The sequence below is a fragment of the Taudactylus pleione genome, unplaced genomic scaffold (genome assembly GCF_031769625.1).
Source record: "Taudactylus pleione unplaced genomic scaffold, aTauple2 ptg001334l, whole genome shotgun sequence".
Lineage (NCBI taxonomy): Eukaryota > Metazoa > Chordata > Amphibia > Anura > Myobatrachidae > Taudactylus > Taudactylus pleione.
Genome location: NW_028285734.1, coordinates 3,819,973 through 3,847,831, shown reverse-complemented (window position 1 = coordinate 3,847,831; position 27,859 = coordinate 3,819,973). Strand labels below are relative to the sequence as shown.

At 56.0% G+C, this 27,859-nt stretch overlaps 1 protein-coding gene across 2 annotated transcripts in view; it reads left to right on the top strand.

The window, feature by feature from the left end:
• The first annotated feature begins 3,099 nt into the window (after window positions 1-3,099).
• Window positions 3,100-27,859, top strand: part of FBLIM1 (filamin binding LIM protein 1) — a 45,346-nt gene continuing 20,586 nt past the window's right edge. The window contains exons 1-4 of one of the 2 annotated variants that reach the window (XM_088463229.1): window positions 3,100-3,275; window positions 4,758-4,966; window positions 5,288-5,414; window positions 8,832-9,001. In XM_088463229.1, coding sequence (XP_088319355.1) covers window positions 4,856-4,966; window positions 5,288-5,414; window positions 8,832-9,001 — 408 coding nt within the window. In that variant the 5' untranslated portion in view covers window positions 3,100-3,275; window positions 4,758-4,855. Of the gene's footprint in view, window positions 3,276-4,757; window positions 4,967-5,284; window positions 5,415-8,831; window positions 9,002-27,859 lie in introns of both variants that reach the window. The other variant, XM_088463228.1, reaches the window with a different exon arrangement.

The window sequence follows — 27,859 nt, the reverse complement described above, 5'->3', positions numbered from 1 at the left end:
ATACTATTCTCCCCTGCCCTCCCCTCCACACACACTACTCTCCCCTGCTCTCCTCAACCCTACACACAGTACTCTCCCCAGCTCTTCTTCCCTCCACACACAGTACTCTCCCCCACCCTTCTGCCGACATACTATCCTCCCCTGCCCTCCCCCCTACACACACTACACTCCCCAGCTCTTCTTCCCTCCGCTCACACTACTCTCCCCAGCTCTTCTCCCCTCCACACACTACTCTCCCCCACCCCTCTGACAACATACTATTCTCCCCTGCCCTTTCCTCCACACACACTACTCTCCCCCGCCCATCTCCCAACATACTATTCTCTCCGGCCCTCCCCTCCACACACACTACTCTCCCAACATACTATTTTCCCCCATCCACTACTGTCCACACCCACTACTCTCCCCAGCTCTTCTTCCCTCCACACACACTACTCCCCCCAGCTCTCCTCCCCTCCACACACAGTACTCTCCCCAGCTCTTCCTCCCTCCACACACACTACTCTCCCCAGCTCCTCTTCCCTCCACACACAGTACTCTCCCCAGCTCTCCTCCCCTCCACACACACTACTCTCCCCAGCACTTCTTCCCTCCACAAACTACTCTCCCCAGCACTTCTTCCCTCCACACACACTACTCTCCCCAGCTCTCCTCCCCTCCACACACACTACTCTTCCCAGCTCTTCTTCCCTCCACACACACTACTCTCCCCAGCACTTCTTCCCTCCACACACTATTCTCCCCAGCACTTCTTCCCTCCACACACACTACTCTCCCCAGCCCTTCTTCCCTCCACACACACTATTCTCCCCAGCACTTCTTCCCTCCACACACACTACTCTCCCCAGCACTTCTTCCCTCCACACACACTACTCTCCCCAGCACTTCTTCCCTCCACACACACTACTCTTCCCAGCTCTCCTCCCCTCCACACACAGTACTCTCCCCAGCTCTTCTTCCCTCCACACACACTACTCTTCCCAGCTCTCCTCCCCTCCACACACAGTACTCTCCCCAGCCCTTCTTCCCTCCACACACACTACTCTTCCCAGCTTTTCTCCCCTCCACACACAGTACTCTTCCCAGCTGTTCTCCCCTTCACACACACTACTCTCCCCAGCACTTCTTCCCTCCACACACGGGGCCTGATTCTGACCCGGCTGCAAGCGCTGAGCGCTCGCAACTGGGTCGATGGTGGCCCACTGGGCATGCACACGACTGAGCCGGCTCCGTCGTGCGCATGCGTGAGACTCGGATAGCGACGGGCGCTCCGTCGCTTCGGGTCTCGCAACAAAGGGGGCGAGCTGTCGATGGTGGGTGACAGCTCGTCCCCTTTGATAGGCGGGCCGGGGGCGTGGCCAAATGGAGGCGCTCCCATGAGAACGCCTACTGTTTGGGGGCGGCCCCAATTTGAGCCGAAAGCTCTCTGGGGCTTGCGGCCACGAGACCCTACCACAAGGGTCTCGTCGCAAGCCCGATGGTCGCGATGGTCTTGACCATCGTGACCATCATCATGGCCGCTTGCAATAGCTGTGGGTGGTCACCCACAGCTATGCGAGCGGCCAGGAGGCCGCTACAAATGCGAGCGGCTCTGAATCAGGGCCACAGTACTCTCCCAAGCTCTTCTTCCCTCCCATACATACTACTCTCCCCAGCTCTTCTTCCCTCCCATACATACTACTCTCCCCAGCTCTTCTTCCCTCCACACACACTACTCTCCCCAGCTCTTCTTCCCTCCACACACACTACTCTCCCCAGCTCTTCTTCCCTCCACACACAGTACTCTCCCCAGTTCTTCTTCCCTCCACACACACTACTCTCCCCAGCTCTTCTTCCCTCCACACACAGTACTCTCCCCAGTTCTTCTTCCCTCCACACACTACTCTCCCCAGCACTTCTTCCCTCCACACACACTACTCTTCCCAGCTCTTCTTCCCTCCACACACACTACTCTCCCCAGCACTTCTTCCCTCCCATACACACTACTCTCCCCAGCTATTCTTCCCTCCCATACACACTACTCTCCCAAGCTCTTCTTCCCTCCACACACACTACTCTCCCTAGCACTTCTTCCCTCCACAAACTACTCTCCCCAGCACTTCTTCCCTCCACACACACTGCTCACCCCAGCTCTTCTCCCGTCACCTGCTTCAGCCCCCCACACACTATTCTTCCCTGTTTCTCCTCCAAATACACTGCTCTCACACATCCACATACTCTACACACACACTATTCTCCCCTGCCCTCCCCTCCAACACACTACTCTCCAACATCCTCTACTCTACACACGCTACTCCACCCTGCTCTCCTCCCTTCAACACACACTAGGCAGCGTAGTCTGGTCAGAGTACAGGGTCAGTGGCAGCGTAGTCTGGTCAGAGTACAGGGTCAGTGGCAACGTAGTCAGGTCTTGGCACAGGGTCAGTGGCAACGTAGTCAGGTCTGGGCACAGGGTCAGTGTCAGCGTAGTTAGGTCCGGGCACAGAGTTAGTGGCAGGCAGCGTAGTCCGGTCCGGGTACAGGGTCAGTGGCAGGCAGCATAGTCCGGTCCGGGCACAGGGTAAGTGGCAGCGTAGTCAGGTCTGGGCACAGGGTCAGTGGCAGAGTAGTCAGGTCTGGGCACAGGGTCAGTGGCAGAGTAGTCAGATCTGGGCACAGGGTCATTGGCATGCAGCGTAGTCAGGTCTGGGCACAGGGTCAGTGGCATGCAGCGTAGTCAGGTCTGGGCACAGGGTCAGTGACAGAATAGTCAGGTCTGGGCACAGGGTTAGTGGCATGCAGCATAGTCCAGTCCGGGCACAGGGTCAGTGGCATGCAGCATAGTCCAGTCCGGGCACAGGGTCAGTGGCAGAGTAGTCAGGTCCGGGCACAGGGTCAGTGGCATGCAGCATAGTCCAGTCCGGGCACAGGGTCAGTGGCAGAGTAGTCAGGTCCGGGCACAGGGTCAGTGGCATGCAGCATAGTCCAGTCCGGGCACAGGGTCAGTGGCATGCAGCATGGTCCAGTCCGGGCACAGGGTCAGTGGCATGCAGCATGGTCCAGTCCGGGCACAGGGTCAGTGACAGAGTAGTCAGGTCTGGGCACAGGGTCAGTGGCATGCAGCGTAGTCTGGTCTTGGCACAGGGTCAGTGGTAGGTGGCATAATCAGGGATAGGGAACAATCACAGGAAGCAGCGACAGAACCGTTACCCAGCACTGATACCTGCGGGAGGCATAAGCACTGGTGCTCTTGTTACTGGCTGGAGGATAACCGGTGCGTTGCTGGGACACCTCAGGTGGGAGTATGTTACTGTAGGATCACATAGGTCAGAACTCTAGTCCCGACACTGCTTAGACCAGTGTTTTCTAAACCTCAAGGCCACTTTACAGCCCAGGTTTTAAGGATATCCATGCTTGAGCTCAGATGCTTATATCAAAATGAGGTACTAATTAAGGGTCTGATTCAAAGATGGACACAAATCGCACCATTGCTAAGTCTTTGTATACAGCAGCTGTGCAAAATTATGCTAATGCCGCAGGAGTCGTCTAGCGCAAAAAGGCGCCTACTGCCAGCATCTCAGATCCGAGGGCTACGTCCGAAGTCGCAGCATTGGACCTACATCGCGACCATCGGTGACAACATTAGCCATCTGCGAGCCTAAAGCTACTCAGAATGGCCGCCTCATCTCCGCTGTCAAGGCCAGTAATTCTGCGTCAGAAGACGCAGTCACTGTCCTTGGTGCTCCCACAAAACGGAGGCGATACACCTCCATTTTGGGAAACAGTCCCCGGCTCCACCCCGGAACATCTGCTGCCTCTCAATAAGGCTGCTCCATCCAGGGCGCTGCAAGTGACGTCACAGGACGCGATCAGCACATGCGCAGTGCGGTTTGTGCGCACATCTAAAAATAATCAGATGGACTTAAACATTCGAGTTCCGCACATCTCTGAATTAGGCCCCAAGATACCTGCGCAAAACCATAGATATCCTTAAAACCAGGGCTGTTAGGTGGCTTTGAGGACTGACTTTGGGAAACACTGACATTGACATTGCCTGATTCAGACCCACTCGCAAGCGGCTGTTCGCTCGCAAGTGGGTCGATGTTGTGCACTGCACATGCGCACGACGGCGGGAGCTCCGTCGTGCGCATGCGCCAGACGCGACGAGCGAAGGACTTTCCTTCGCTCGTTGTGTCTGATCAAAGGGGGCGTGCTGTCGATGTTGATTGACAGCACGCCCCCTTTGGTGGGCGTGCCGGGGGCGTGCCTCCCTGACGGGGGCGTTCCCAAGGGAACGCCTACCATCAGAAGCCGGCCCACTGACATCACTAGTGATGTCAGTGGGAGTGATTTTGGCTCTGATAGAGCCAAAATCACTCCGGGCCTTGCGGTTGAAAAACTCAACCGCAGGCTCCGGCTCGCAGTGGCGATGGTCAAGACCATCGCGGCCATCAAACTGCACGCTCGTATAGGCTGTGGGTGGTGACCCACAGCTATACGAGCGTCCAGGAGGACGCTCCATAATTATGGAGGGCGGCCCTCATTCAGAGCGTGCGCTCTGCTCAGAGCGTACGGCTCTGAATGAGGGCCATAGACTGTACTGTACATGATGTGCCAAGGCTGACCCGCTCAGCACCAGCGTGTCCCGGGCATTTATTATACCATGTTGAGTGCTATGTAGTATGAAGCATTGAGGAGTGTTACCTGTAATGCCACATCCGATGTGACCATGACCGTGATTAGTGACCATCGGTGATCTCTTCTCCCCCCCCCCCCAGGTCTCCCATCCTTCCCTCACACTTTCCTGGATGAAATTCCTACAACAGAAGATTTCCTCAGCCCAGATCTCCCACCTCCACCCCCTCCGCCTCCAGTTATGCCACTGTCTCCTAAGCGGACCCCCCTGGACCCGTCTCCCGCTCCTCTTCCGGACACTTTAAGTTTGGAGTTGGAGAAACTGCAAATGGTCCACTCGCCCCACATCCAGGTAATAGATTTTATTATTATAATTGTTACCAATAGGGTACGTAGGAACATGTGGTGTTTCCGACAGTAAACCAATCAGAAAGGTGCTTTCATTTTCAAAAATACACTAGAAAAAGTGCCAAAATCTGACTGGTTGCTAAGGACAACATCACTTTTTTTTATTTTCTTTGCAGCATGTTTCATAAATGTTTCCCAATGTTCTCTAATGTCCCTGTGTTAAATCCTGTGCGGCATACTCCCCCACAAGATGGCTTCCTGGGATCAGTATGGCGTATGCTGGGTCATACACGTGTACCGATAATCCTTTTCTTGCACCTAGAAGCCTGTGACACCGTCGTCGGCCAATCCAGTAAAGCCGCCAACTCTGCACAATAATCAGCACACAAGAGAGGATCCGGTGACAGCGAAGCAAAGTCAGAACGGCTACAGCGCAAGGCCGGATAGCTCAGGTACAGCATCTGGGGTGTGGTGTCTGTCCGTATGGTGGAAATCATGTGACCACGCAATTTCCTCCTCCATAAAGTGACACCAGTAGCAGCTGTCTATGGTAGGGTGATGTGGCAGCTGTCTATGGTAGGGTGTAGGTAGACGTGGCAGCTGTCTATGGCAGGGTGTAGGGTGATGTGGCAGCTGTCTATGGCAGGGTGTAGGGTGATGTGGCAGCTATCTATGGTAGGGTGTAGGGTGATGTGGCAGCTGTCTATGGTAGGGTGTAGGGTGATGTGAGAGCTGTCTATGGTAGAGTGTAGGGTGATGTGGCAGCTGTCTATGGTAGGGTGTAGGGTGATGTGAGAGCTGTCTATGGTAGGGTGATGTGGCAGCTGTCTATGGTAGGGTGTAGGGTGATGTGGCAGCTGTCTATGGTAGGGTGTAGGGTGATGTGGCAGCTGTCTATGGTAGGGTGTAGGGTGATGTGGCAGCTGTCTATGGTAGGGTGTAAGGTGATGTGGCAGCTGTCTATGGTAGGGTGATGTGAGAGCTGTCTATGGTAGGGTGATGTGGCAGCTGTCTATGGTAGGGTGTATGGTGATGTGGCAGCTGTCTATGGTTGGGTGTAGGGTGATGTGGCAGCTGTCTATGGTAGGGTGTAGGGTGATGTGGCAGCTGTCTATGGTAGGGTGTAGGGTGATGTGGCAGCTGTCTATGGTAGGGTGTAGGGTGATGTGGCAGCTGTCTATGGCAGGGTGTAGGGTGATGTGGCAGCTGTCTATGGCAGGGGTACGTGAATTAGTCATTTCAGTACAATTGTCTGTGTGGACTGGGCACTCTTTCACTGATGTGGCAGCTGTCTATGGTAGGGTGATGTGGCAGCTGTCTATGGTAGGGTGTAAGGTGATGTGGCAGCTGTCTATGGTAGGGTGATGTGAGAGCTGTCTATGGTAGGGTGATGTGGCAGCTGTCTATGGTAGGGTGTATGGTGATGTGGCAGCTGTCTATGGTTGGGTGTAGGGTGATGTGGCAGCTGTCTATGGCAGGGGTACGTGAATTAGTCATTTCAGTACAATTGTCTGTGCGGACTGGGCACTCTTTCACTTGTCACTGTAGCTGGCAGGTCGACATGACACGCATGTAAGGCTGATTACACATGTGACTTAGGGCCTGATTCGGAGCCACTCGTAAGCGGCAGCTCGTTCGCTCCGAGAGATGTTTGCCCAACTGCGCATGCGTACGGATCGTTATACGCATGCGCGAACCAGTCAGTGCGGCCGAAATTCATGTGCTCGCAAAATAGCGTATGTGGGTGGTAACAGGGGAAGGTGCTTGAAAACGGGGAGTGGAGATCCGATCGCAGGCGTGCTTAAAGGTCAAAACGGGCGTTTTATGGGTGTGCATATTTAAAACTGCAGCGTCATTGACCACGTCACTGGGTTTTTTTTAAGCCAGAACTGCTCGCAAAATTGTGGTAGCAAAAACCAACCACAAGAATAGCGAGCAGTTCATACCCTGGTCGATGTACTCGATTAATCTAATAAATAGCGGACATGACGTAGGATGCGAGCGGCCAGGGGGCGTAGTTTCCCAAAAAACGACCGCAAGTTTTGTTCGCTCGTTCAGACCTAGAGGCGTGAACAGACCGCAAAGAGCGAACGGTTCATTTGAATAGCCACCCCTATTTTCAGGACGAGCGAGCGCTAATTGCGTCCGGCTCTGAATCAGGCCCTTAGTATGTGCATATGGGCATTTCCCTGCATACCTAAATCTCATTCCGTTAGGATCTGTACAAGGATAGGTGGCCAATCCATGTAAGGGGGGATGTAGATAATAGCCGTCCAAAACCCGACTATACATGTTGACACAGGACTTAAGATAGGCGCCGATATACCGACGCCTATCTGAATCCCAGTGCCGGAAGCCCGACCCCCGCCACCCTGATCGTCAAGAGCCGGGTAAGTATACTAGTTAGCCCGGGGATGAGGGGGGTTAGGTTTAGGGACGCCCGGGGGGACATAGGGTTAGGCACCCCGGGGGAAGGTTGGGGTTAGGCTAGTGGAAGGGGAGTTAGGGTTAGGCGCCACTAGGGGGAGGTTAGGGCTAGGCACCCCCTTGGTAGTTTTAGGGTTAGGAGCCACTAAGGGAGGGTTAGGTTTAGGGTGCAGGAAGGGGGGGTTAGGTTTAGGCACCCCTGGGGGGACTTAGGGTTAGGCACCACTAAGGGAGGGTTAGGGGGGCAGAAGGGAGGGTTAGGGTACTTACCAGCCGGCCTCAGGATGTCCTCCTGTCGGGCTGCCGTAGTCGGGATTTCAACCAGCGGCTAAACAGCTGTCGGTATTTCACTCCCATTCCCATGTAAGCTGCCCCATGGGCATCCTCAGGATGTGGTTAGCTCAGGCAGGAACAGACTGCGGGGCTGATTCCCGGATCAGATGGATCTCTCTGCATGGGCGCAAACGGTGAGTTTTTGCACAGACGCAGGTCTATACATTTTTAAATAGGGCATTTAGTGGCAGCAACTGGGTGGTGACATTGCGATCGCACGTATCCTCTGACTTATAATAGCGCCATCGGTGTGTATCGTGAGCTCTGTGGGATTCTGAGTAATGTGTACGGGGAAGGGACCTGTGCCTGGACCTGACTACGCTGCATGCCACTGACCCTGTGTGTGACGTATCTCCTGCTCCTAGCACTGGGCTGGTGCAAGCGTCGATACTAACGTCGAGGATTCCGACGGCTGATGTAAAACCAGTGGGCGTCACAGGTTTCCACTTGCAGACACAGAAACCCCCGGCATGAGCCCTACGGATTCGCACATTAGCGTAAGTTAGTAAATCAGGCTTCCGCGGCTGCCCGCAGCTACAGCCACTTTTGCGTGTGCGTCACGTAGTCCGCTCCTGTGGTGGTGCGTTAACAACATCGCAGCCAGGCCCGGTGTATGGCAGATGGAAGGACCTGAGTCTGGGCCAATCTGAAGTTTATCTGACCCCGAGCCTAGTTGTACAGAGAAAAGGTAGGTATCTCTCTCTTGCTTGTTAAGGATATCCACACCCTGTCCTACAAGTTGTATCTGAGCCTTCTGAAAAGGTGAAGGACACCTACATCTCTCAGCCCTGGTCCAAGGCAGTGAGCCCAAACAAGCTCACGGCCATGGTCCTCAAGCTGGGGAAACTCAGATGCCCCAAGGGTAAGCAATTATGATAGGCCACAGCATGGAGAAGAGACACTGTTACCCAGAGCCGAGTAGTTCCACCACCCCAGTGATGTCATAACGAGAATGTCCCTTCCATGGACGGGCTGGTTCAGGAGCCAACCTTTGTAGTCAGCCACCTAGAATTGTACACTGGGCCCTGGGGTCCATGGTAGGGTGCAGTAACTCACCATCACATAAATGTCACTAATACTGAGATCTTGTGTTCAACTTCTTACACCAGAGATCTGTGCGTTCTGCCACAAAACCATCCTCCCCAGTGCCGCCGCCATTGAAGCTATGAAGAAGCAATATCACGCCAGCTGTTTCACGTGCCGAAAGTGTCATCGCCTACTGGCCGGACAGCTGTACTACCAGAAAGAAGGACAGCCAATCTGCGACCATTGTTATAAGGTATACACTGTTTATATGGAGAATCATTTACTATTTATACTTAAGGCACCAATAAGTTCGGCGTAGGGCGCTGATATGTTTCTTGTCTACAGAGCACAGCTCATCTTTGCGGAACCTACAGTCCTGTATAGTTTACAATGGAATTGCAATGAACAGCTAATGGCATATGTGGACTAGTTAACTTACATGTAGATATGTGTTTGTCCTAAAATGCCTTTGTTTAGATTTTAGATTGCATCGCTTGTTTTTGAGTTACATAATCACAAAAGACGTAGAATATTCAAGGTCAATCTCATGTAAAATCTAATTGCGCAGCGTTGATCTAGAAGAAGGCAAATCCCCACCCATCCCCCCAGTGTGACAGCTGCTTATTTAGCAATCACAATAAAAACATTTAATTCCTGGTCCCACAAATAGTCCCCCGATCAGTCACCCCATAACATCCTGTGATATCTCCAGCATCAGAGACCGGTTGTTTTTGTAATAAAGATCCCGATCCATTGTTACACTCCAGTCATCCTCTTCTGTGTTAGTGGTCATCAGGGACTCCGGGCCTGATCCAGCAGCGGGTGCCAAATCAGTACAGGTCTGCGATGTTGGAAGGGGGTCCGGAAACAGGCTGTCAGTGATTGACAGACTGCTGCCGTTTCTGGGCGGGAAGGGGGCGGCAACGGCTTCAGTTTCCCAAAATTGAGGCATGTCACCACCGTTGGAGGTGTGACAAGGCCAGGCTCTCCATCAGCTGGAGGATATTTCCTGCCCTCCTTTTCAGCATCTGCGGTGGCCGGCTTGCGTGACCCCATGAGTCACTTACCAGGTCGATGGGATCGCAGATGATCCAAAGTTGCATTGTACAGCGCAATTCGGATCTGCTGATTCGGAGTCCTACGCAGTTGCCCCCATCCTTGCGCCTTTTGCAACCAGTCACGTCTGTGTCTTTATGCTAATATGGCTACAAAGCCCTTCCCTGGTGCGCATCTGTGCATCCGAATGGGCCAGGACTGAGACGCCCAATAGCAACGACTACAGATGCGGCATTACCGCCTGGTGCAGGAGTGCGGCCCCCTATGTGAGTGAGTGAGCGACTGTGCGAGCAAATGTTTATGAAACCCCCCTATTACTGGGAGGTGACCTAAAGTGATCGCAAAAAGGGGGCGTTTCATGGGCGTGTTATGGGCGTGTCTGGGAATGCTGCTGGGATCCTCATCGCAAATCCATAGCCTCAGAGGCCATGTTTGGCTGGATTAGAAGATAGTAGCTGGAGTAGACCAAAGCTGCCGCAAATGTCTATGGTGCGACCGATGTTGGTGTGTTTACAATCTCCATGACAAATGCACAGACCACGCAGCCGGAGAGCAGGCGTCCCACCACTCCTACCCGCCATCGCACCGTCCCACACACAAGCATTTGCATATTCCCGCAACCGCATTTGCATTATCAACCATCTTTGAATCGGGCCCAGAGATTGGCATGATCTCCTAGACCAGGGGTAGCCAACCCTGGTCCTCGAGAGCTATCAACAGTGCATGTTTTCCAGGTTTCCTCAAAGAATCACAACTGTAATAATTAACTCCACCTGTGGATCTTTTCAATTGTGGTGCTGAGTAATGAATACACCTGTGCACCTGCTAGGTGGTCTGGAAAACGTGAACTGTTAGTAGCTCTCGAGGACCGAGGTTGGCTACCCAGTGGCGTTCCTACCTGTCTTTGCACCCAGTGCGGCGCTGGCTAATGAGGGAGCGTGGCCTCACGGATGGGGGCGTGGCCTTGCGGCCCGAACACCCGTTTTTTTTTTCACACGGGGGGTGTGGGAGGTGCAGGCTGGCCTCGGGCACCAGCCTGTGTGAAGTGCCAGCTCCCTCACTGTGCTATGAGCCGAGTGCTGCACGTAATGCAGCACCCGGCTCCTGTCAAAGTGGGGGAGCCAGCACTTTGGTGCCACCCCTCGGCTGGTGACACCCGGGTGCGGCCCGCAGCCCCCTTGTCATGCCAGTGTGGCTACCCCTGTCCTAGACCATGAATAAAGATTGGCACATGGCTCTAGACTATATAGATTGGTGGAACCGATCGTGTGCATCTAGAATTACAATAGTGAGTTGTTTATTGACCGCTCTGAGATTCTGGTGGTAAATTATGGGCCAGGGAGCCCGAGCAGAGCTAGTAATAATGATACCCAGGGAGCCTGAGCAGAGCTAGTAGGAGTGATACCCAGGGAGCCTGAGCAGAGCTAGTAGGAGTGATACCCAGGGAGCCTGAGCAGAGCTAGTAATAATGATACCCGGGGAGCTTGAGCAGAGCTAGTAGGAGTGATACCCAGGGAGCCTGAGCAGAGCTAGTAGGAATGATACCCAGGGAGCCTGAGCAGAGCTAGTAGGAGTGATACCCAGGGAGCCTGAGCAGAGCTAGTAGGAGAGATACCCAGGGAGCCTGAGCAGAGCTAGTAGGAGAGATACCCAGGGAGCCTGAGCAGAGCTAGTAGGAATGATACCAGGGAGCCCGACCAGAGCTAGTAGGAATGATACCCAGGGAGCCCGAGCAGAGCTAGTAGGAGTGATACCCAGGGAGCCTGAGCAGAGCTAGTAGGAGTGATACCCAGGGAGCCCGAGCAGAGCTAGTAGGAGTGATACCCAGGGAGCCCGAGCAGAGCTAGTAGGAGAGATAACCAGGGAGCCCGAGCAGAGCTAGTAGGAATGATACCAGGGAGCCCGACCAGAGCTAGTAGGAATGATACCCAGGGAGCCCGAGCAGAGCTAGTAGGAATGATACCCAGGGAGCCCGAGCAGAGCTAGTAGGAATGATACCCAGGGAGCCCGAGCAGAGCTAGTAGGAGTGATACCCAGGGAGCCCGAGCAGAGCTAGTAGGAATGATACCAGGGAGCCCGACCAGAGCTAGTAGGAATGATACCCAGGGAGCCCGAGCAGAGCTAGTAGGAGTGATACCCAGGGAGCCCGAGCAGAGCTAGTAGGAGAGATACCCAGGGAGCCCGAGCAGAGCTAGTAGGAGTGATACCCAGGGAGCCCGAGCAGAGCTAGTAGGAGAGATACCCAGGGAGCCCGAGCAGAGCTAGTAGGAGTGATACCCAGGGAGCCCGAGCAGAGCTAGTAGGAGTGATACCCAGGGAGCCCGAGCAGAGCTAGTAGCAGTGATACCCAGGGAGCCCGAGCAGAGCTAGTAGGAGTGATACCCAGGGAGCCCGAGCAGAGCTAGTAGGAGTGATACCCAGGGAGCCCGAGCAGAGCTAGTAGGAGTGATACCCAGGGAGCCCGAGCAGAGCTAGTAGGAGTGATACCCAGGGAGCCCGAGCAGAGCTAGTAGGAGTGATACCCAGGGAGCCCGAGCAGAGCTAGTAGGAGTGATACCCAGGGAGCCCGAGCAGAGCTAGTAGGAGTGATACCCAGGGAGCCCGAGCAGAGCTAGTAGGAGTGATACCCAGGGAGCCCGAGCAGAGCTAGTAGGAGTGATACCCAGGGAGCCCGAGCAGAGCTAGTAGGAGAGATACCCAGGGAGCCCGAGCAGAGCTAGTAGGAGTGATACCCAGGGAGCCTGAGCAGAGCTAGTAGGAGTGATACCCAGGGAGCCTGAGCAGAGCTAGTAGGAGTGATACCCAGGGAGCCTGAGCAGAGCTAGTAGGAGTGATACCCAGGGAGCCTGAGCAGAGCTAGTAGGAGTGATACCCAGGGAGCCTGAGCAGAGCTAGTAGGAGTGATACCCAGGGAGCCCGAGCAGAGCTAGTAGGAGTGATACCCAGGGAGCCCGAGCAGAGCTAGTAGGAATGATACCCAGGGAGCCCGAGCAGAGCTAGTAAGAGTGATACCCAGGGAGCCTGAGCAGAGCTAGTAGGAGTGATACCCAGGGAGCCCGAGCAGAGCTAGTAGGAATGATACCCAGGGAGCCCGAGCAGAGCTAGTAAGAGTGATACCCAGGGAGCCTGAGCAGAGCTAGTAGGAGTGATACTAGGAATGATACCCAGGGAGCCCGAGCAGAGCTAGTAGGAATGATACCCAGGGAGCCCGAGCAGAGCTAGTAGGAGTGATAACCAGGGAGCCCGAGCAGAGCTAGTAGGAGTGATACCAGGGAGCCCGAGCAGAGCTAGTAGGAGTGATAACCAGGGAGCCTGAGCAGAGGGAGCCTGAGCAGAGCTAGTAGGAGTGATAACCAGGGAGCCTGAGCAGAGGGAGCCTGAGCAGAGCTAGTAGGAGTGATACCCAGGGAGCCTGAGCATAGCTAGTAGGAGTGATACCCAGGGAGCCTGAGCAGAGCTAGTAAGAATGATACCCAGGGAGCCTGAGCAGAGCTAGTAGGAATGATACCCAGGGAGCCTGAGCAGAGCTAGTAGGAGTGATAACCAGGGAGGCTGAGCAGAGCTAGTAGGAGTGATACCCAGGGACCCTGAGCAGAGCTAGTAGGAGTGATACCCAGGGAGCCTGAGCAGAGCTAGTAGGAATGATACCCAGGGAGCCACAGCAGAGCTAGTAGGAGTGATAACCAGGGAGCCTGAGCAGAGCTAGTAGGAGTGATAACCAGGGAGCCTGAGCAGAGCTAGTAGGAGTGATAACCAGGGAGCCTGAGCAGAGCTAGTAGGAATGATACCCAGAGAGCCTGAGCAGAGCTAGTAGGAATGATACCCAGGGAGCCTGAGCAGAGCTAGTAGGAATGATACCCAGGGAGCCTGAGCAGAGCTAGTAGGAGTGATAACCAGGGAGCCTGAGCAGAGCTAGTAGGAATGATACCCAGGGAGCCTGAGCAGAGCTAGTAGGAGTGATAACCAGGGAGCCTGAGCAGAGCTAGTAGGAGTGATACCCAGGGAGCCTGAGCAGAGCTAGTAGGAGTGATACCCAGGGAGCGTGAGCAGAGCTAGTAGGAGTGATACCCAGGGAGCCCGAGCAGAGCTAGTAGGAGTGATACCCAGGGAGCCCGAGCAGAGCTAGTAGGAGTGATACCCAGGGAGCCGGAGCAGAGCTAGTAGGAGTGATACTCAGGGAGCCCGAGCAGAGCTAGTAGGAGTGATACCCAGGGAGCCCGAGCAGAGCTAGTAGGAGAGATACCCAGGGAGCCCGAGCAGAGCTAGTAGGAATGATACCCAGGGAGCCTGAGCAGAGCTAGTAGGAGTGATACCCAGGGAGCCTGAGCAGAGCTAGTAGGAATGATACCCAGGGAGCCTGAGCAGAGCTAGTAGGAGTGATACCCAGGGAGCCTGAGCAGAGCTAGTAGGAGTGATACCCAGGGAGCCTGAGCAGAGCTAGTAGGAGTGATACCCTGGGAGCCTGAGCAGAGGGAGCCTGAGCAGAGCTAGTAGGAGTGATACCCAGGGAGCCTGAGCAGAGCTAGTAGGAGTGATAACCAGGGAGCCTGAGCAGAGCTAGTAGGAATGATACCCAGGGAGCCTGAGCAGAGCTAGTAGGAGTGATACCCAGGGAGCCTGAGCAGAGGGAGCCTGAGCAGAGCTAGTAGGAATGATACCCAGGGAGCCTGAGCAGAGCTAGTAGGAGTGATACCCAGGGAGCCTGAGCAGAGCTAGTAGGAGTGATAACCAGGGAGCCTGAGCAGAGGGAGCCTGAGCAGAGCTAGTAGGAGTGATACCCAGGGAGCCCGAGCAGAGCTAGTAGGAGTGATACCCAGGGAGCCCGAGCAGAGCTAGTAGGAGTGATACCCAGGGAGCCCGAGCAGAGCTAGTAGGAGTGATACCCAGGGAGCCCGAGCAGAGCTAGTAGGAGTGATACCCAGGGAGCCCGAGCAGAGCTAGTAGGAGTGATACCCAGGGAGCCCGAGCAGAGCTAGTAGGAGAGATACCCAGGGAGCCCGAGCAGAGCTAGTAGGAGTGATACCCAGGGAGCCTGAGCAGAGCTAGTAGGAGTGATACCCAGGGAGCCTGAGCAGAGCTAGTAGGAGTGATACCCAGGGAGCCTGAGCAGAGCTAGTAGGAGTGATACCCAGGGAGCCTGAGCAGAGCTAGTAGGAGTGATACCCAGGGAGCCTGAGCAGAGCTAGTAGGAGTGATACCCAGGGAGCCTGAGCAGAGCTAGTAGGAGTGATACCCAGGGAGCCCGAGCAGAGCTAGTAGGAGTGATACCCAGGGAGCCCGAGCAGAGCTAGTAGGAATGATACCCAGGGAGCCCGAGCAGAGCTAGTAAGAGTGATACCCAGGGAGCCCGAGCAGAGCTAGTAGGAGTGATACCCAGGGAGCCCGAGCAGAGCTAGTAGGAATGATACCCAGGGAGCCCGAGCAGAGCTAGTAAGAGTGATACCCAGGGAGCCTGAGCAGAGCTAGTAGGAGTGATACTAGGAATGATACCCAGGGAGCCCGAGCAGAGCTAGTAGGAATGATACCCAGGGAGCCCGAGCAGAGCTAGTAGGAATGATACCCAGGGAGCCCGAGCAGAGCTAGTAGGAGTGATAACCATGGAGCCCGAGCAGAGCTAGTAGGAGTGATACCAGGGAGCCCGAGCAGAGCTAGTAGGAGTGATACCCAGGGAGCCTGAGCAGAGCTAGTAGGAGTGATACCCAGGGAGCCTGAGCAGAGCTAATAGGAGTGATAACCAGGGAGCCTGAGCAGAGGGAGCCTGAGCAGAGCTAGTAGGAGTGATAACCAGGGAGCCTGAGCAGAGGGAGCCTGAGCAGAGCTAGTAGGAGTGATACCCAGGGAGCCTGAGCATAGCTAGTAGGAGTGATACCCAGGGAGCCTGAGCAGAGCTAGTAAGAATGATACCCAGGGAGCCTGAGCAGAGCTAGTAGGAATGATACCCAGGGAGCCTGAGCAGAGCTACTAGGAGTGATAACCAGGGAGGCTGAGCATAGCTAGTAGGAGTGATACCCAGGGACCCTGAGCAGAGCTAGTAGGAGTGATACCCAGGGAGCCTGAGCAGAGCTAGTAGGAATGATACCCAGGGACCCTGAGCAGAGCTAGTAGGAGTGATACCCAGGGAGCCTGAGCAGAGCTAGTAGGAGTGATAACCAGGGAGCCTGAGCAGAGCTAGTAGGAGTGATAACCAGGGAGCCTGAGCAGAGCTAGTAGGAGTGATACCCAGAGAGCCTGAGCAGAGCTAGTAGGAATGATACCCAGGGAGCCTGAGCAGAGCTAGTAGGAATGATACCCAGGGAGCCTGAGCAGAGCTAGTAGGAGTGATAACCAGGGAGCCTGAGCAGAGCTAGTAGGAGTGATACCCAGGGAGCCTGAGCAGAGCTAGTAGGAGTGATAACCAGGGAGCCTGAGCAGAGCTAGTAGGAGTGATACCCAGGGAGCGTGAGCAGAGCTAGTAGGAGTGATACCCAGGGAGCCCGAGCAGAGCTAGTAGGAGTGATACCCAGGGAGCCCGAGCAGAGCTAGTAGGAGTGATACCCAGGGAGCCCGAGCAGAGCTAGTAGGAGTGATACCCAGGGAGCCCGAGCAGAGCTAGTAGCAGTGATACCCAGGGAGCCCGAGCAGAGCTAGTAGGAGTGATACCCAGGGAGCCCGAGCAGAGCTAGTAGGAGTGATACCCAGGGAGCCCGAGCAGAGCTAGTAGGAGTGATACCCAGGGAGCCCGAGCAGAGCTAGTAGGAGTGATACCCAGGGAGCCCGAGCAGAGCTAGTAGGAGTGATACCCAGGGAGCCCGAGCAGAGCTAGTAGGAGTGATACCCAGGGAGCCCGAGCAGAGCTAGTAGGAGTGATACCCAGGGAGCCCGAGCAGAGCTAGTAGGAGTGATACCCAGGGAGCCCGAGCAGAGCTAGTAGGAGTGATACCCAGGGAGCCCGAGCAGAGCTAGTAGGAGAGATACCCAGGGAGCCCGAGCAGAGCTAGTAGGAGTGATACCCAGGGAGCCCGAGCAGAGCTAGTAGGAGTGATACCCAGGGAGCCTGAGCAGAGCTAGTAGGAGTGATACCCAGGGAGCCTGAGCAGAGCTAGTAGGAGTGATACCCAGGGAGCCTGAGCAGAGCTAGTAGGAGTGATACCCAGGGAGCCTGAGCAGAGCTAGTAGGAGTGATACCCAGGGAGCCCGAGCAGAGCTAGTAGGAGTAATACCCAGGGAGCCCGAGCAGAGCTAGTAGGAATGATACCCAGGGAGCCCGAGCAGAGCTAGTAAGAGTGATACCCAGGGAGCCTGAGCAGAGCTAGTAGGAGTGATACCCAGGGAGCCCGAGCAGAGCTAGTAGGAATGATACCCAGGGAGCCCGAGCAGAGCTAGTAAGAGTGATACCCAGGGAGCCTGAGCAGAGCTAGTAGGAGTGATACTCAGGGAGCCCGAGCAGAGCTAGTAGGAGTGATACCCAGGGAGCCCGAGCAGAGCTAGTAGGAGAGATACCCAGGGAGCCCGAGCAGAGCTAGTAGGAATGATACCCAGGGAGCCTGAGCAGAGCTAGTAGGAGTGATACCCAGGGAGCCTGAGCAGAGCTAGTAGGAATGATACCCAGGGAGCCTGAGCAGAGCTAGTAGGAGTGATACCCAGGGAGCCTGAGCAGAGCTAGTAGGAGTGATACCCAGGGAGCCTGAGCAGAGCTAGTAGGAGTGATACCCTGGGAGCCTGAGCAGAGGGAGCCTGAGCAGAGCTAGTAGGAGTGATACCCAGGGAGCCCGAGCAGAGCTAGTAGGAATGATACCCAGGGAGCCCGAGCAGAGCTAGTAGGAATGATACCCAGGGAGCCCGAGCAGAGCTAGTAGGAGTGATAACCATGGAGCCCGAGCAGAGCTAGTAGGAGTGATACCAGGGAGCCCGAGCAGAGCTAGTAGGAGTGATACCCAGGGAGCCTGAGCAGAGCTAGTAGGAGTGATACCCAGGGAGCCTGAGCAGAGCTAGTAGGAGTGATACCCAGGGAGCCTGAGCAGAGCTAATAGGAGTGATAACCAGGGAGCCTGAGCAGAGGGAGCCTGAGCAGAGCTAGTAGGAGTGATAACCAGGGAGCCTGAGCAGAGGGAGCCTGAGCAGAGCTAGTAGGAGTGATACCCAGGGAGCCTGAGCATAGCTAGTAGGAGTGATACCCAGGGAGCCTGAGCAGAGCTAGTAAGAATGATACCCAGGGAGCCTGAGCAGAGCTAGTAGGAATGATACCCAGGGAGCCTGAGCAGAGCTACTAGGAGTGATACCCAGGGAGGCTGAGCATAGCTAGTAGGAGTGATACCCAGGGACCCTGAGCAGAGCTAGTAGGAGTGATACCCAGGGAGCCTGAGCAGAGCTAGTAGGAATGATACCCAGGGAGCCTGAGCAGAGCTAGTAGGAGTGATAACCAGGGAGCCTGAGCAGAGCTAGTAGGAGTGATAACCAGGGAGCCTGAGCAGAGCTAGTAGGAGTGATACCCAGAGAGCCTGAGCAGAGCTAGTAGGAATGATACCCAGGGAGCCTGAGCAGAGCTAGTAGGAATGATACCCAGGGAGCCTGAGCAGAGCTAGTAGGAGTGATACCCAGGGAGCCTGAGCAGAGCTAGTAGGAGTGATACCCAGGGAGCCTGAGCAGAGCTAGTAGGAGTGATACCCTGGGAGCCTGAGAAGAGGGAGCCTGAGCAGATCTAGTAGGAGTGATACCCAGGGAGCCTGAGCAGAGCTAGTAGGAGTGATAACCAGGGAGCCTGAGCAGAGCTAGTAGGAATGATACCCAGGGAGCCTGAGCAGAGCTAGTAGGAGTGATACCCAGGGAGCCTGAGCAGAGGGAGCCTGAGCAGAGCTAGTAGGAATGATACCCAGGGAGCCTGAGCAGAGCTAGTAGGAGTGATACCCAGGGAGCCTGAGCAGAGCTAGTAGGAGTGATAACCAGGGAGCCTGAGCAGAGGGAGCCTGAGCAGAGCTAGTAGGAGTGATAACCAGGGAGCCTGAGCAGAGCTAGTAGGAGTGATACCCAGGGAGCCTGAGCAGAGCTAGTAGGAGTGATACCCAGGGAGCCTGAGCATAGCTAGTAGGAGTGATACCCAGGGAGCCTGAGCAGAGCTAGTAAGAGTGATACCCAGGGAGCCTGAGCAGAGCTAGTAGGAATGATACCCAGGGAGCCTGAGCAGAGCTAGTAGGAGTGATAACCAGGGAGCCTGAGCAGAGCTAGTAGGAGTGATACCCAGGGAGCCTTAGCAGAGCTAGTAGGAGTGATACCCAGGGAGCCTGAGCAGAGCTAGTAGGAGTGATAACCAGGGAGCCTGAGCAGAGCTAGTAGGAGTGATAACCAGGGAGCCTGAGCAGAGCTAGTAGGAGTGATACCCAGAGAGCCTGAGCAGAGCTAGTAGGAATGATACCCAGGGAGCCTGAGCAGAGCTAGTAGGAATGATACCCAGGGAGCCTGAGCAGAGCTAGTAGGTGTGATACCCAGGGAGCCTGAGCAGAGCTAGTAGGAGTGATACCCAGGGAGCCCGAGCAGAGCTAGTAGGAGTGATACCCTGGGAGCCCGAGCAGAGCTAGTAGGAGAGATACCCAGGGAGCCCGAGCAGAGCTAGTAGGAGTGATACCCAGGGAGCCCGAGCAGAGCTAGTAGGAGTGATACCCAGGGAGCCCGAGCAGAGCTAGTAGGAGTGATACCCAGGGAGCCCGAGCAGAGCTAGTAGGAGTGGTACCCAGGGAGCCCGAGCAGAGCTAGTAGGAGTGATACCCAGGGAGCCCGAGCAGAGCTAGTAGGAGTGATACCAAGGGAGCCCGAGCAGAGCTAGTAGGAGTGATACCCAGGGAGCCCGAGCAGAGCTAGTAGGAGAGATACCCAGGGAGCCCGAGCAGAGCTAGTAGGAGTGATACCCAGGGAGCCCGAGCAGAGCTAGTAGGAGTGATACCCAGGGAGCGTGAGCAGAGCTAGTAGGAGTGATACCCAGGGAGCCCGAGCAGAGCTAGTAGGAGTGATACCCAGGGAGCCCGAGCAGAGCTAGTAGGAGTGATACCCAGGGAGCCCGAGCAGAGCTAGTAGGAGTGATACCCAGGGAGCCCGAGCAGAGCTAGTAGGAGTGATACCCAGGGAGCCCGAGCAGAGCTAGTAGGAGAGATACCCAGGGAGCCCGAGCAGAGCTAGTAGGAATGATACCCAGGGAGCCTGAGCAGAGCTAGTAGGAGTGATACCCAGGGAGCCTGAGCAGAGCTAGTAGGAATGATACCCAGGGAGCCTGAGCAGAGCTAGTAGGAGTGATACCCAGGGAGCCTGAGCAGAGCTAGTAGGAGTGATATCCAGGGAGCCTGAGCAGAGCTAGTAGGAGTGATACCCTGGGAGCCTGAGCAGAGGGAGCCTGAGCAGAGCTAGTAGGAGTGATACCCAGGGAGCCTGAGCAGAGCTAGTAGGAGTGATAACCAGGGAGCCTGAGCAGAGCTAGTAGGAATGATACCCAGGGAGCCTGAGCAGAGCTAGTAGGAGTGATACCCAGGGAGCCTGAGCAGAGGGAGCCTGAGCAGAGCTAGTAGGAATGATACCCAGGGAGCCTGAGCAGAGCTAGTAGGAGTGATAACCAGGGAGCCTGAGCAGAGGGAGCCTGAGCAGAGCTAGTAGGAGTGATAACCAGGGAGCCTGAGCAGAGGGAGCCTGAGCAGAGCTAGTAGGAATGATACCCAGGGAGCCCGAGCAGAGCTAGTAGGAGTGATAACCAGGGAGCCCGAGCAGAGCTAGTAGGAGTGATACCCAGGGAGCCCGAGCAGAGCTAGTAGGAGTGATACCCAGGGAGCCCGAGCAGAGCTAGTAGGAGTGATACCCAGGGAGCCCGAGCAGAGCTAGTAGGAGAGATACCCAGGGAGCCGGAGCAGAGCTAGTAGGAGTGATACCCAGGGAGCCCGAGCAGAGCTAGTAGGAGTGATACCCAGGGAGCCTGAGCAGAGCTAGTAGGAGTGATAACCAGGGAGGCTGAGCATAGCTAGTAGGAGTGATACCCAGGGACCCTGAGCAGAGCTAGTAGGAGTGATACCCAGGGAGCCTGAGCAGAGCTAGTAGGAATGATAACCAGGGAGCCTGAGCAGAGCTAGTAGGAGTGATAACCAGGGAGCCTGAGCAGAGCTAGTAGGAGTGATAACCAGGGAGCCTGAGCAGAGCTAGTAGGAGTGATAACCAGGGAGCCTGAGCAGAGCTAGTAGGAGTGATACCCAGGGAGCCTGAGCAGAGCTAATAGGAGTGATACCCAGGGAGCCTGAGCAGAGCTAGTAGGAATGATACCCAGGGAGCCTGAGCAGAGCTAGTAGGAGTGATAACCAGGGAGCCTGAGCAGAGCTAGTAGGAATGATACCCAGGGAGCCTGAGCAGAGCTAGTAGGAGTGATAACCAGGGAGCCTGAGCAGAGCTAGTAGGAGTGATACCCAGGGAGCCTGAGCAGAGCTAGTAGGAGTGATACCCAGGGAGCGTGAGCAGAGCTAGTAGGAGTGATACCCAGGGAGCCCGAGCAGAGCTAGTAGGAGTGATACCCAGGGAGCCCGAGCAGAGCTAGTAGGAGTGATACCCAGGGAGCCGGAGCAGAGCTAGTAGGAGTGATACTCAGGGAGCCCGAGCAGAGCTAGTAGGAGTGATACCCAGGGAGCCCGAGCAGAGCTAGTAGGAGAGATACCCAGGGAGCCCGAGCAGAGCTAGTAGGAATGATACCCAGGGAGCCTGAGCAGAGCTAGTAGGAGTGATACCCAGGGAGCCTGAGCAGAGCTAGTAGGAGTGATACCCAGGGAGCCTGAGCAGAGCTAGTAGGAGTGATACCCAGGGAGCCTGAGCTGAGCTAGTAGGAGTGATACCCTGGGAGCCTGAGCAGAGGGAGCCTGAGCAGAGCTAGTAGGAGTGATACCCAGGGAGCCTGAGCAGAGCTAGTAGGAGTGATAACCAGGGAGCCTGAGCAGAGCTGGTAGGAATGATACCCAGGGAGCCTGAGCAGAGCTAGTAGGAGTGATACCCAGGGAGCCTGAGCAGAGGGAGCCTGAGCAGAGCTAGTAGGAATGATACCCAGGGAGCCTGAGCAGAGCTAGTAGGAGTGATACCCAGGGAGCCTGAGCAGAGCTAGTAGGAGTGATAACCAGGGAGCCTGAGCAGAGGGAGCCTGAGCAGAGCTAGTAGGAGTGATAACCAGGGAGCCTGAGCAGAGCTAGTAGGAGTGATACCCAGGGAGCCTGAGCAGAGCTAGTAGGAGTGATACCCAGGGAGCCTGAGCATAGCTAGTAGGAGTGATACCCAGGGAGCCTGAGCAGAGCTAGTAAGAATGATACCCAGGGAGCCTGAGCAGAGCTAGTAGGAATGATACCCAGGGAGCCTGAGCAGAGCTAGTAGGAGTGATAACCAGGGAGCCTGAGCATAGCTAGTAGGAGTGATACCCAGGGAGCCTGAGCAGAGCTAGTAGGAGTGATACCCAGGGAGCCTGAGCAGAGCTAGTAGGAGTGATAACCAGGGAGCCTGAGCAGAGCTAGTAGGAGTGATAACCAGGGAGCCTGAGCAGAGGTAGTAGGAGTGATACCCAGAGAGCCTGAGCAGAGCTAGTAGGAATGATACCCAGGGAGCCTGAGCAGAGCTAGTAGGAATGATACCCAGGGAGCCCGAGCAGAGCTAGTAGGTGTGATACCCAGGGAGCCCGAGCAGAGCTAGTAGGAGTGATACCCAGGGAGCCCGAGCAGAGCTAGTAGGAGAGATACCCAGGGAGCCCGAGCAGAGCTAATAGGAGTGATACCCAGGGAGCCCGAGCAGAGCTAGTAGGAGTGATACCCAGGGAGCCCGAGCAGAGCTAGTAGGAGTGATACCCAGGGAGCCCGAGCAGAGCTAGTAGGAGTGATACCCAGGGAGCCCGAGCAGAGCTAGTAGGAGTGATACCCAGGGAGCCCGAGCAGAGCTAGTAGGAGTGATACCCAGGGAGCCCGAGCAGAGCTAGTAGGAGAGATACCCAGGGAGCCCGAGCAGAGCTAGTAGGAGTGATACCCAGGGAGCGTGAGCAGAGCTAGTAGGAGTGATACCCATGGAGCGTGAGCAGAGCTAGTAGGAGTGATACACAGGGAGCCCGAGCAGAGCTAGTAGGAGTGATACCCAGGGAGCCCGAGCAGAGCTAGTAGGAGTGATACCCAGGGAGCCCGAGCAGAGCTAGTAGGAGTGATACCCAGGGAGCCCGAGCAGAGCTAGTAGGAGAGATACCCAGGGAGCCCGAGCAGCTAGTAGGAATGATACCCAGGGAGCCTGAGCAGAGCTAGTAGGAATGATACCCAGGGAGCCTGAGCAGAGCTAGTAGGAATGATGCCCAGGGAGCCTGAGCAGAGCTAGTAGGAGTGATGCCCAGGGAGCCTGAGCAGAGCTAGTAGGAGTGATATCCAGGGAGCCTGAGCAGAGCTAGTAGGAGTGATACCCTGGTAGCCTGAGCAGAGGGAGCCTGAGCAGAGCTAGTAGGAGTGATACCCAGGGAGCCTGAGCAGAGCTAGTAGGAGTGATAACCAGGGAGCCTGAGCAGAGCTAGTAGGAATGATACCCAGGGAGCCTGAGCAGAGCTAGTAGGAGTGATACCCAGGGAGCCTGAGCAGAGGGAGCCTGAGCAGAGCTAGTAGGAATGATACCCAGGGAGCCTGAGCAGAGCTAGTAGGAGTGATAACCAGGGAGCCTGAGCAGAGGGAGCCTGAGCAGAGCTAGTAGGAGTGATAACCAGGGAGCCTGAGCAGAGGGAGCCTGAGCAGAGCTAGTAGGAATGATACCCAGGGAGCCTGAGCAGAGCTAGTAGGAGTGATAACCAGGGAGCCCGAGCAGAGCTAGTAGGAGTGATACCCAGGGAGCCCGAGCAGAGCTAGTAGGAGTGATACCCAGGGAGCCCGAGCAGAGCTAGTAGGAGTGATACCCAGGGAGCCCGAGCAGAGCTAGTAGGAGTGATACCCAGGGAGCCGGAGCAGAGCTAGTAGGAGTGATACCCAGGGAGCCCGAGCAGAGCTAGTAGGAGAGATACCCAGGGAGCCCGAGCAGAGCTAGTAGGAGTGATACCCAGGGAGCCCGAGCAGAGCTAGTAGGAGTGATACCCAGGGAGCCTGAGCAGAGGTAGTAGGAGTGATACCCAGGGAGCCTGAGCAGAGGGAGCCTGAGCATAGCTAGTAGGAGTGATACCCAGGGAGCCCGAGCATAGCTAGTAGGAGTGATACCCAGGGAGCCCGAGCAGAGCTAGTAGGAGTGATACCCAGGGAGCCCGAGCAGAGCTAGTAGGAGTGATACCCAGGGAGCCCGAGCAGAGCTAGTAGGAGTGATACCCAGGGAGCCCGAGCAGAGCTAGTAGGAGTGATACCCAGGGAGCCCGAGCAGAGCTAGTAGGAGTGATACCCAGGGAGCCCGAGCAGAGCTAGTAGGAGTGATACCCAGGGAGCCCGAGCAGAGCTAGTAGGAGAGATACCCAGGGAGCCCGAGCAGAGCTAGTAGGAGTGATACCCAGGGAGCCCGAGCAGAGCTAGTAGGAGTGATACCCAGGGAGCCCGAGCAGAGCTTGTAGGAGTGATACCCAGGGAGCCCGAGCAGAGCTAGTAGGAGTGATACCCAGGGAGCCCGAGCAGAGCTAGTAGGAGTGATACCCAGGGAGCCCGAGCAGAGCTAGTAGGAGTGATACCCAGGAAGCCCGAGCAGAGCTAGTAGGAGTGATAACCAGGGAGCCCGAGCAGAGCTAGTAGGAGTGATACCCAGGGAGCCCGAGCAGAGCTAGTAGGAGTGATACCCAGGGGGCCCGAGCAGAGCTAGTAGGAGTGATACCCAGGGAGCCCGAGCAGAGCTAGTAGGAGTGATACCCAGGGAGCCCGAGCAGAGCTAGTAGGAGTGATACCCAGGGAGCCCGAGCAGAGCTAGTAGGAGTGGTACCCAGGGAGCCCGAGCAGAGCTAGTAGGAGAGATACCCAGGGAGCCCGAGCAGAGCTAGTAGGAGTGATACCCAGGGAGCCCGAGCAGAGCTAGTAGGAGTGATACCCAGGGAGCCCGAGCAGAGCTAGTAGGAGTGATACCCAGGGAGCCCGATCAGATCTTGTAGGAGTGATACCCAGGGAGCCCGAGCAGAGCTAGTAGGAGTGATACCCAGGGAGCCCTAGCAGAGCTAGTAGGAGTGATAACCAGGGAGCCTGAGCAGAGCTAGTAGGAATGATACCCAGGGAGCCTGAGCAGAGCTAGTAGGAGTGATACCCAGGGAGCCTGAGCAGAGCTAGTAGGAGTGATACCCAGGGAGCCTGAGCAGAGCTAGTAGGAGTGATACCCAGGGAGCCTGAGCAGAGCTAGTAAGAGTGATAACCAGGGAGCCTGAGCAGAGCTAGTAGGAATGATACCCAGGGAGCCTGAGCAGAGCTAGTAGGAGTGATAACCAGGGAGCCAGAGCAGAGCTAGTAGGAGTGATACCCAGGGAGCCTGAGCAGAGCTAGTTGGAGTGATACCCAGGGAGCGTGAGCAGAGCTAGTAGGAGTGATACCCAGGGAGCCCGAGCAGAGCTAGTAGGAGTGATACCCAGGGAGCCCGAGCAGAGCTAGTAGGAGTGATACCCAGAGAGCCCGAGCAGAGCTAGTAGGAGTGATACTCAGGGAGCCCGAGCAAAGCTAGTAGGAGTGATACCCAGGGAGCCCGAGCAGAGCTAGTAGGAGAGATACCCAGGGAGCCCGAGCAGAGCTAGTAGGAATGATACCCAGGGAGCCCGAGCAGAGCTAGTAGGAGTGATACCCAGGGAGCCTGAGCAGAGCTAGTAGGAATGATACCCAGGGAGCCTGAGCAGAGCTAGTAGGAGTGATACCCAGGGAGCCTGAGCAGAGCTAGTAGGAGTGATACCCTGGGAGCCTGAGCAGAGGGAGCCTGAGCAGAGCTAGTAGGAGTGATACCCAGGGAGCCTGAGCAGAGCTAGTAGGAGTGATAACCAGGGAGCCTGAGCAGAGCTGGTAGGAATGATACCCAGGGAGCCTGAGCAGAGCTAGTAGGAGTGATACCCAGGGAGCCTGAGCAGAGGGAGCCTGAGCAGAGCTAGTAGGAATGACACCCAGGGAGCCTGAGCAGAGCTAGTAGGAGTGATACCCAGGGAGCCTGAGCAGAGCTAGTAGGAGTGATAACCAGGGAGCCTGAGCAGAGGGAGCCTGAGCAGAGCTAGTAGGAGTGATAACCAGGGAGCCTGAGCAGAGCTAGTAGGAGTGATACCCAGGGAGCCTGAGCAGAGCTAGTAGGAGTGATACCCAGGGAGCCTGAGCATAGCTAGTAGGAGTGATACCCAGGGAGCCTGAGCAGAGCTAGTAAAAATGATACCCAGGGAGCCTGAGCAGAGCTAGTAGGAATGATACCCAGGGAGCCTGAGCAGAGCTAGTAGGAGTGATAACCAGGGAGCCTGAGCAGAGCTAGTAGGAGTGATACCCAGGGAGCCTGAGCAGAGCTAGTAGGAGTGATACCCAGGGAGCCTGAGCAGAGCTAGTAGGAGTGATAACCAGGGAGCCTGAGCAGAGCTAGTAGGAGTGATAACCAGGGAGCCCGAGCAGAGCTAGTAGGAGTGATACCCAGGGAGCCCGAGCAGATCTAGTAGGAGTGATACCCAGGGAGCCCGAGCAGAGCTAGTAGGAGTGATACCCAGGGAGCCCGAGCAGAGCTAGTAGGAGAGATACCCAGGGAGCCCGAGCAGAGCTAGTAGGAGTGATACCCAGGGAGCGTGAGCAGAGCTAGTAGGAGTGATACCCAGGGAGCGTGAGCAGAGCTAGTAGGAGTGATACCCAGGGAGCCCGAGCAGAGCTAGTAGGAGTGATACCCAGGGAGCCCGAGCAGAGCTAGTAGGAGTGATACCCAGGGAGCCCGAGCAGAGCTAGTAGGAGTGATACCCAGGGAGCCCGAGCAGAGCTAGTAGGAGAGATACCCAGGGAGCCCGAGCAGAGCTAGTAGGAATGATACCCAGGGAGCCTGAGCAGAGCTAGTAGGAGTGATACCCAGGGAGCCTGAGCAGAGCTAGTAGGAATGATGCCCAGGGAGCCTGAGCAGAGCTAGTAGGAGTGATGCCCAGGGAGCCTGAGCAGAGCTAGTAGGAGTGATATCCAGGGAGCCTGAGCAGAGCTAGTAGGAGTGATACCCTGGGAGCCTGAGCAGAGGGAGCCTGAGCAGAGCTAGTAGGAGTGATACCCAGGGAGCCTGAGCAGAGCTAGTAGGAGTGATAACCAGGGAGCCTGAGCAGAGCTAGTAGGAATGATACCCAGGGAGCCTGAGCAGAGCTAGTAGGAGTGATACCCAGGGAGCCTGAGCAGAGGGAGCCTGAGCAGAGCTAGTAGGAATGATACCCAGGGAGCCTGAGCAGAGCTAGTAGGAGTGATAACCAGGGAGCCTGAGCAGAGGGAGCCTGAGCAGAGCTAGTAGGAGTGATAACCAGGGAGCCTGAGCAGAGGGAGCCTGAGCAGAGCTAGTAGGAATGATACCCAGGGAGCCTGAGCAGAGCTAGTAGGAGTGATAACCAGGGAGCCCGAGCAGAGCTAGTAGGAGTGATACCCAGGGAGCCCGAGCAGAGCTAGTAGGAGTGATACCCAGGGAGCCCGAGCAGAGCTAGTAGGAGTGATACCCAGGGAGCCCGAGCAGAGCTAGTAGGAGTGATACCCAGGGAGCCGGAGCAGAGCTAGTAGGAGTGATACCCAGGGAGCCCGAGCAGAGCTAGTAGGAGTGATACCCAGGGAGCCCGAGCAGAGCTAGTAGGAGTGATACCCAGGGAGCCCGAGCAGAGCTAGTAGGAGTGATACCCAGGGAGCCTGAGCAGAGGTAGTAGGAGTGATACCCAGGGAGCCTGAGCAGAGGGAGCCTGAGCATAGCTAGTAGGAGTGATACCCAGGGAGCCCGAGCATAGCTAGTAGGAGTGATACCCAGGGAGCCGGAGCAGAGCTAGTAGGAGTGATACCCAGGGAGCCCGAGCAGAGCTAGTAGGAGTGATACCCAGGGAGCCCGAGCAGAGCTAGTAGGAGTGATACCCAGGGAGCCCGAGCAGAGCTAGTAGGAGTGATACCCAGGGAGCCCGAGCAGAGCTAGTAGGAGTGATACCCAG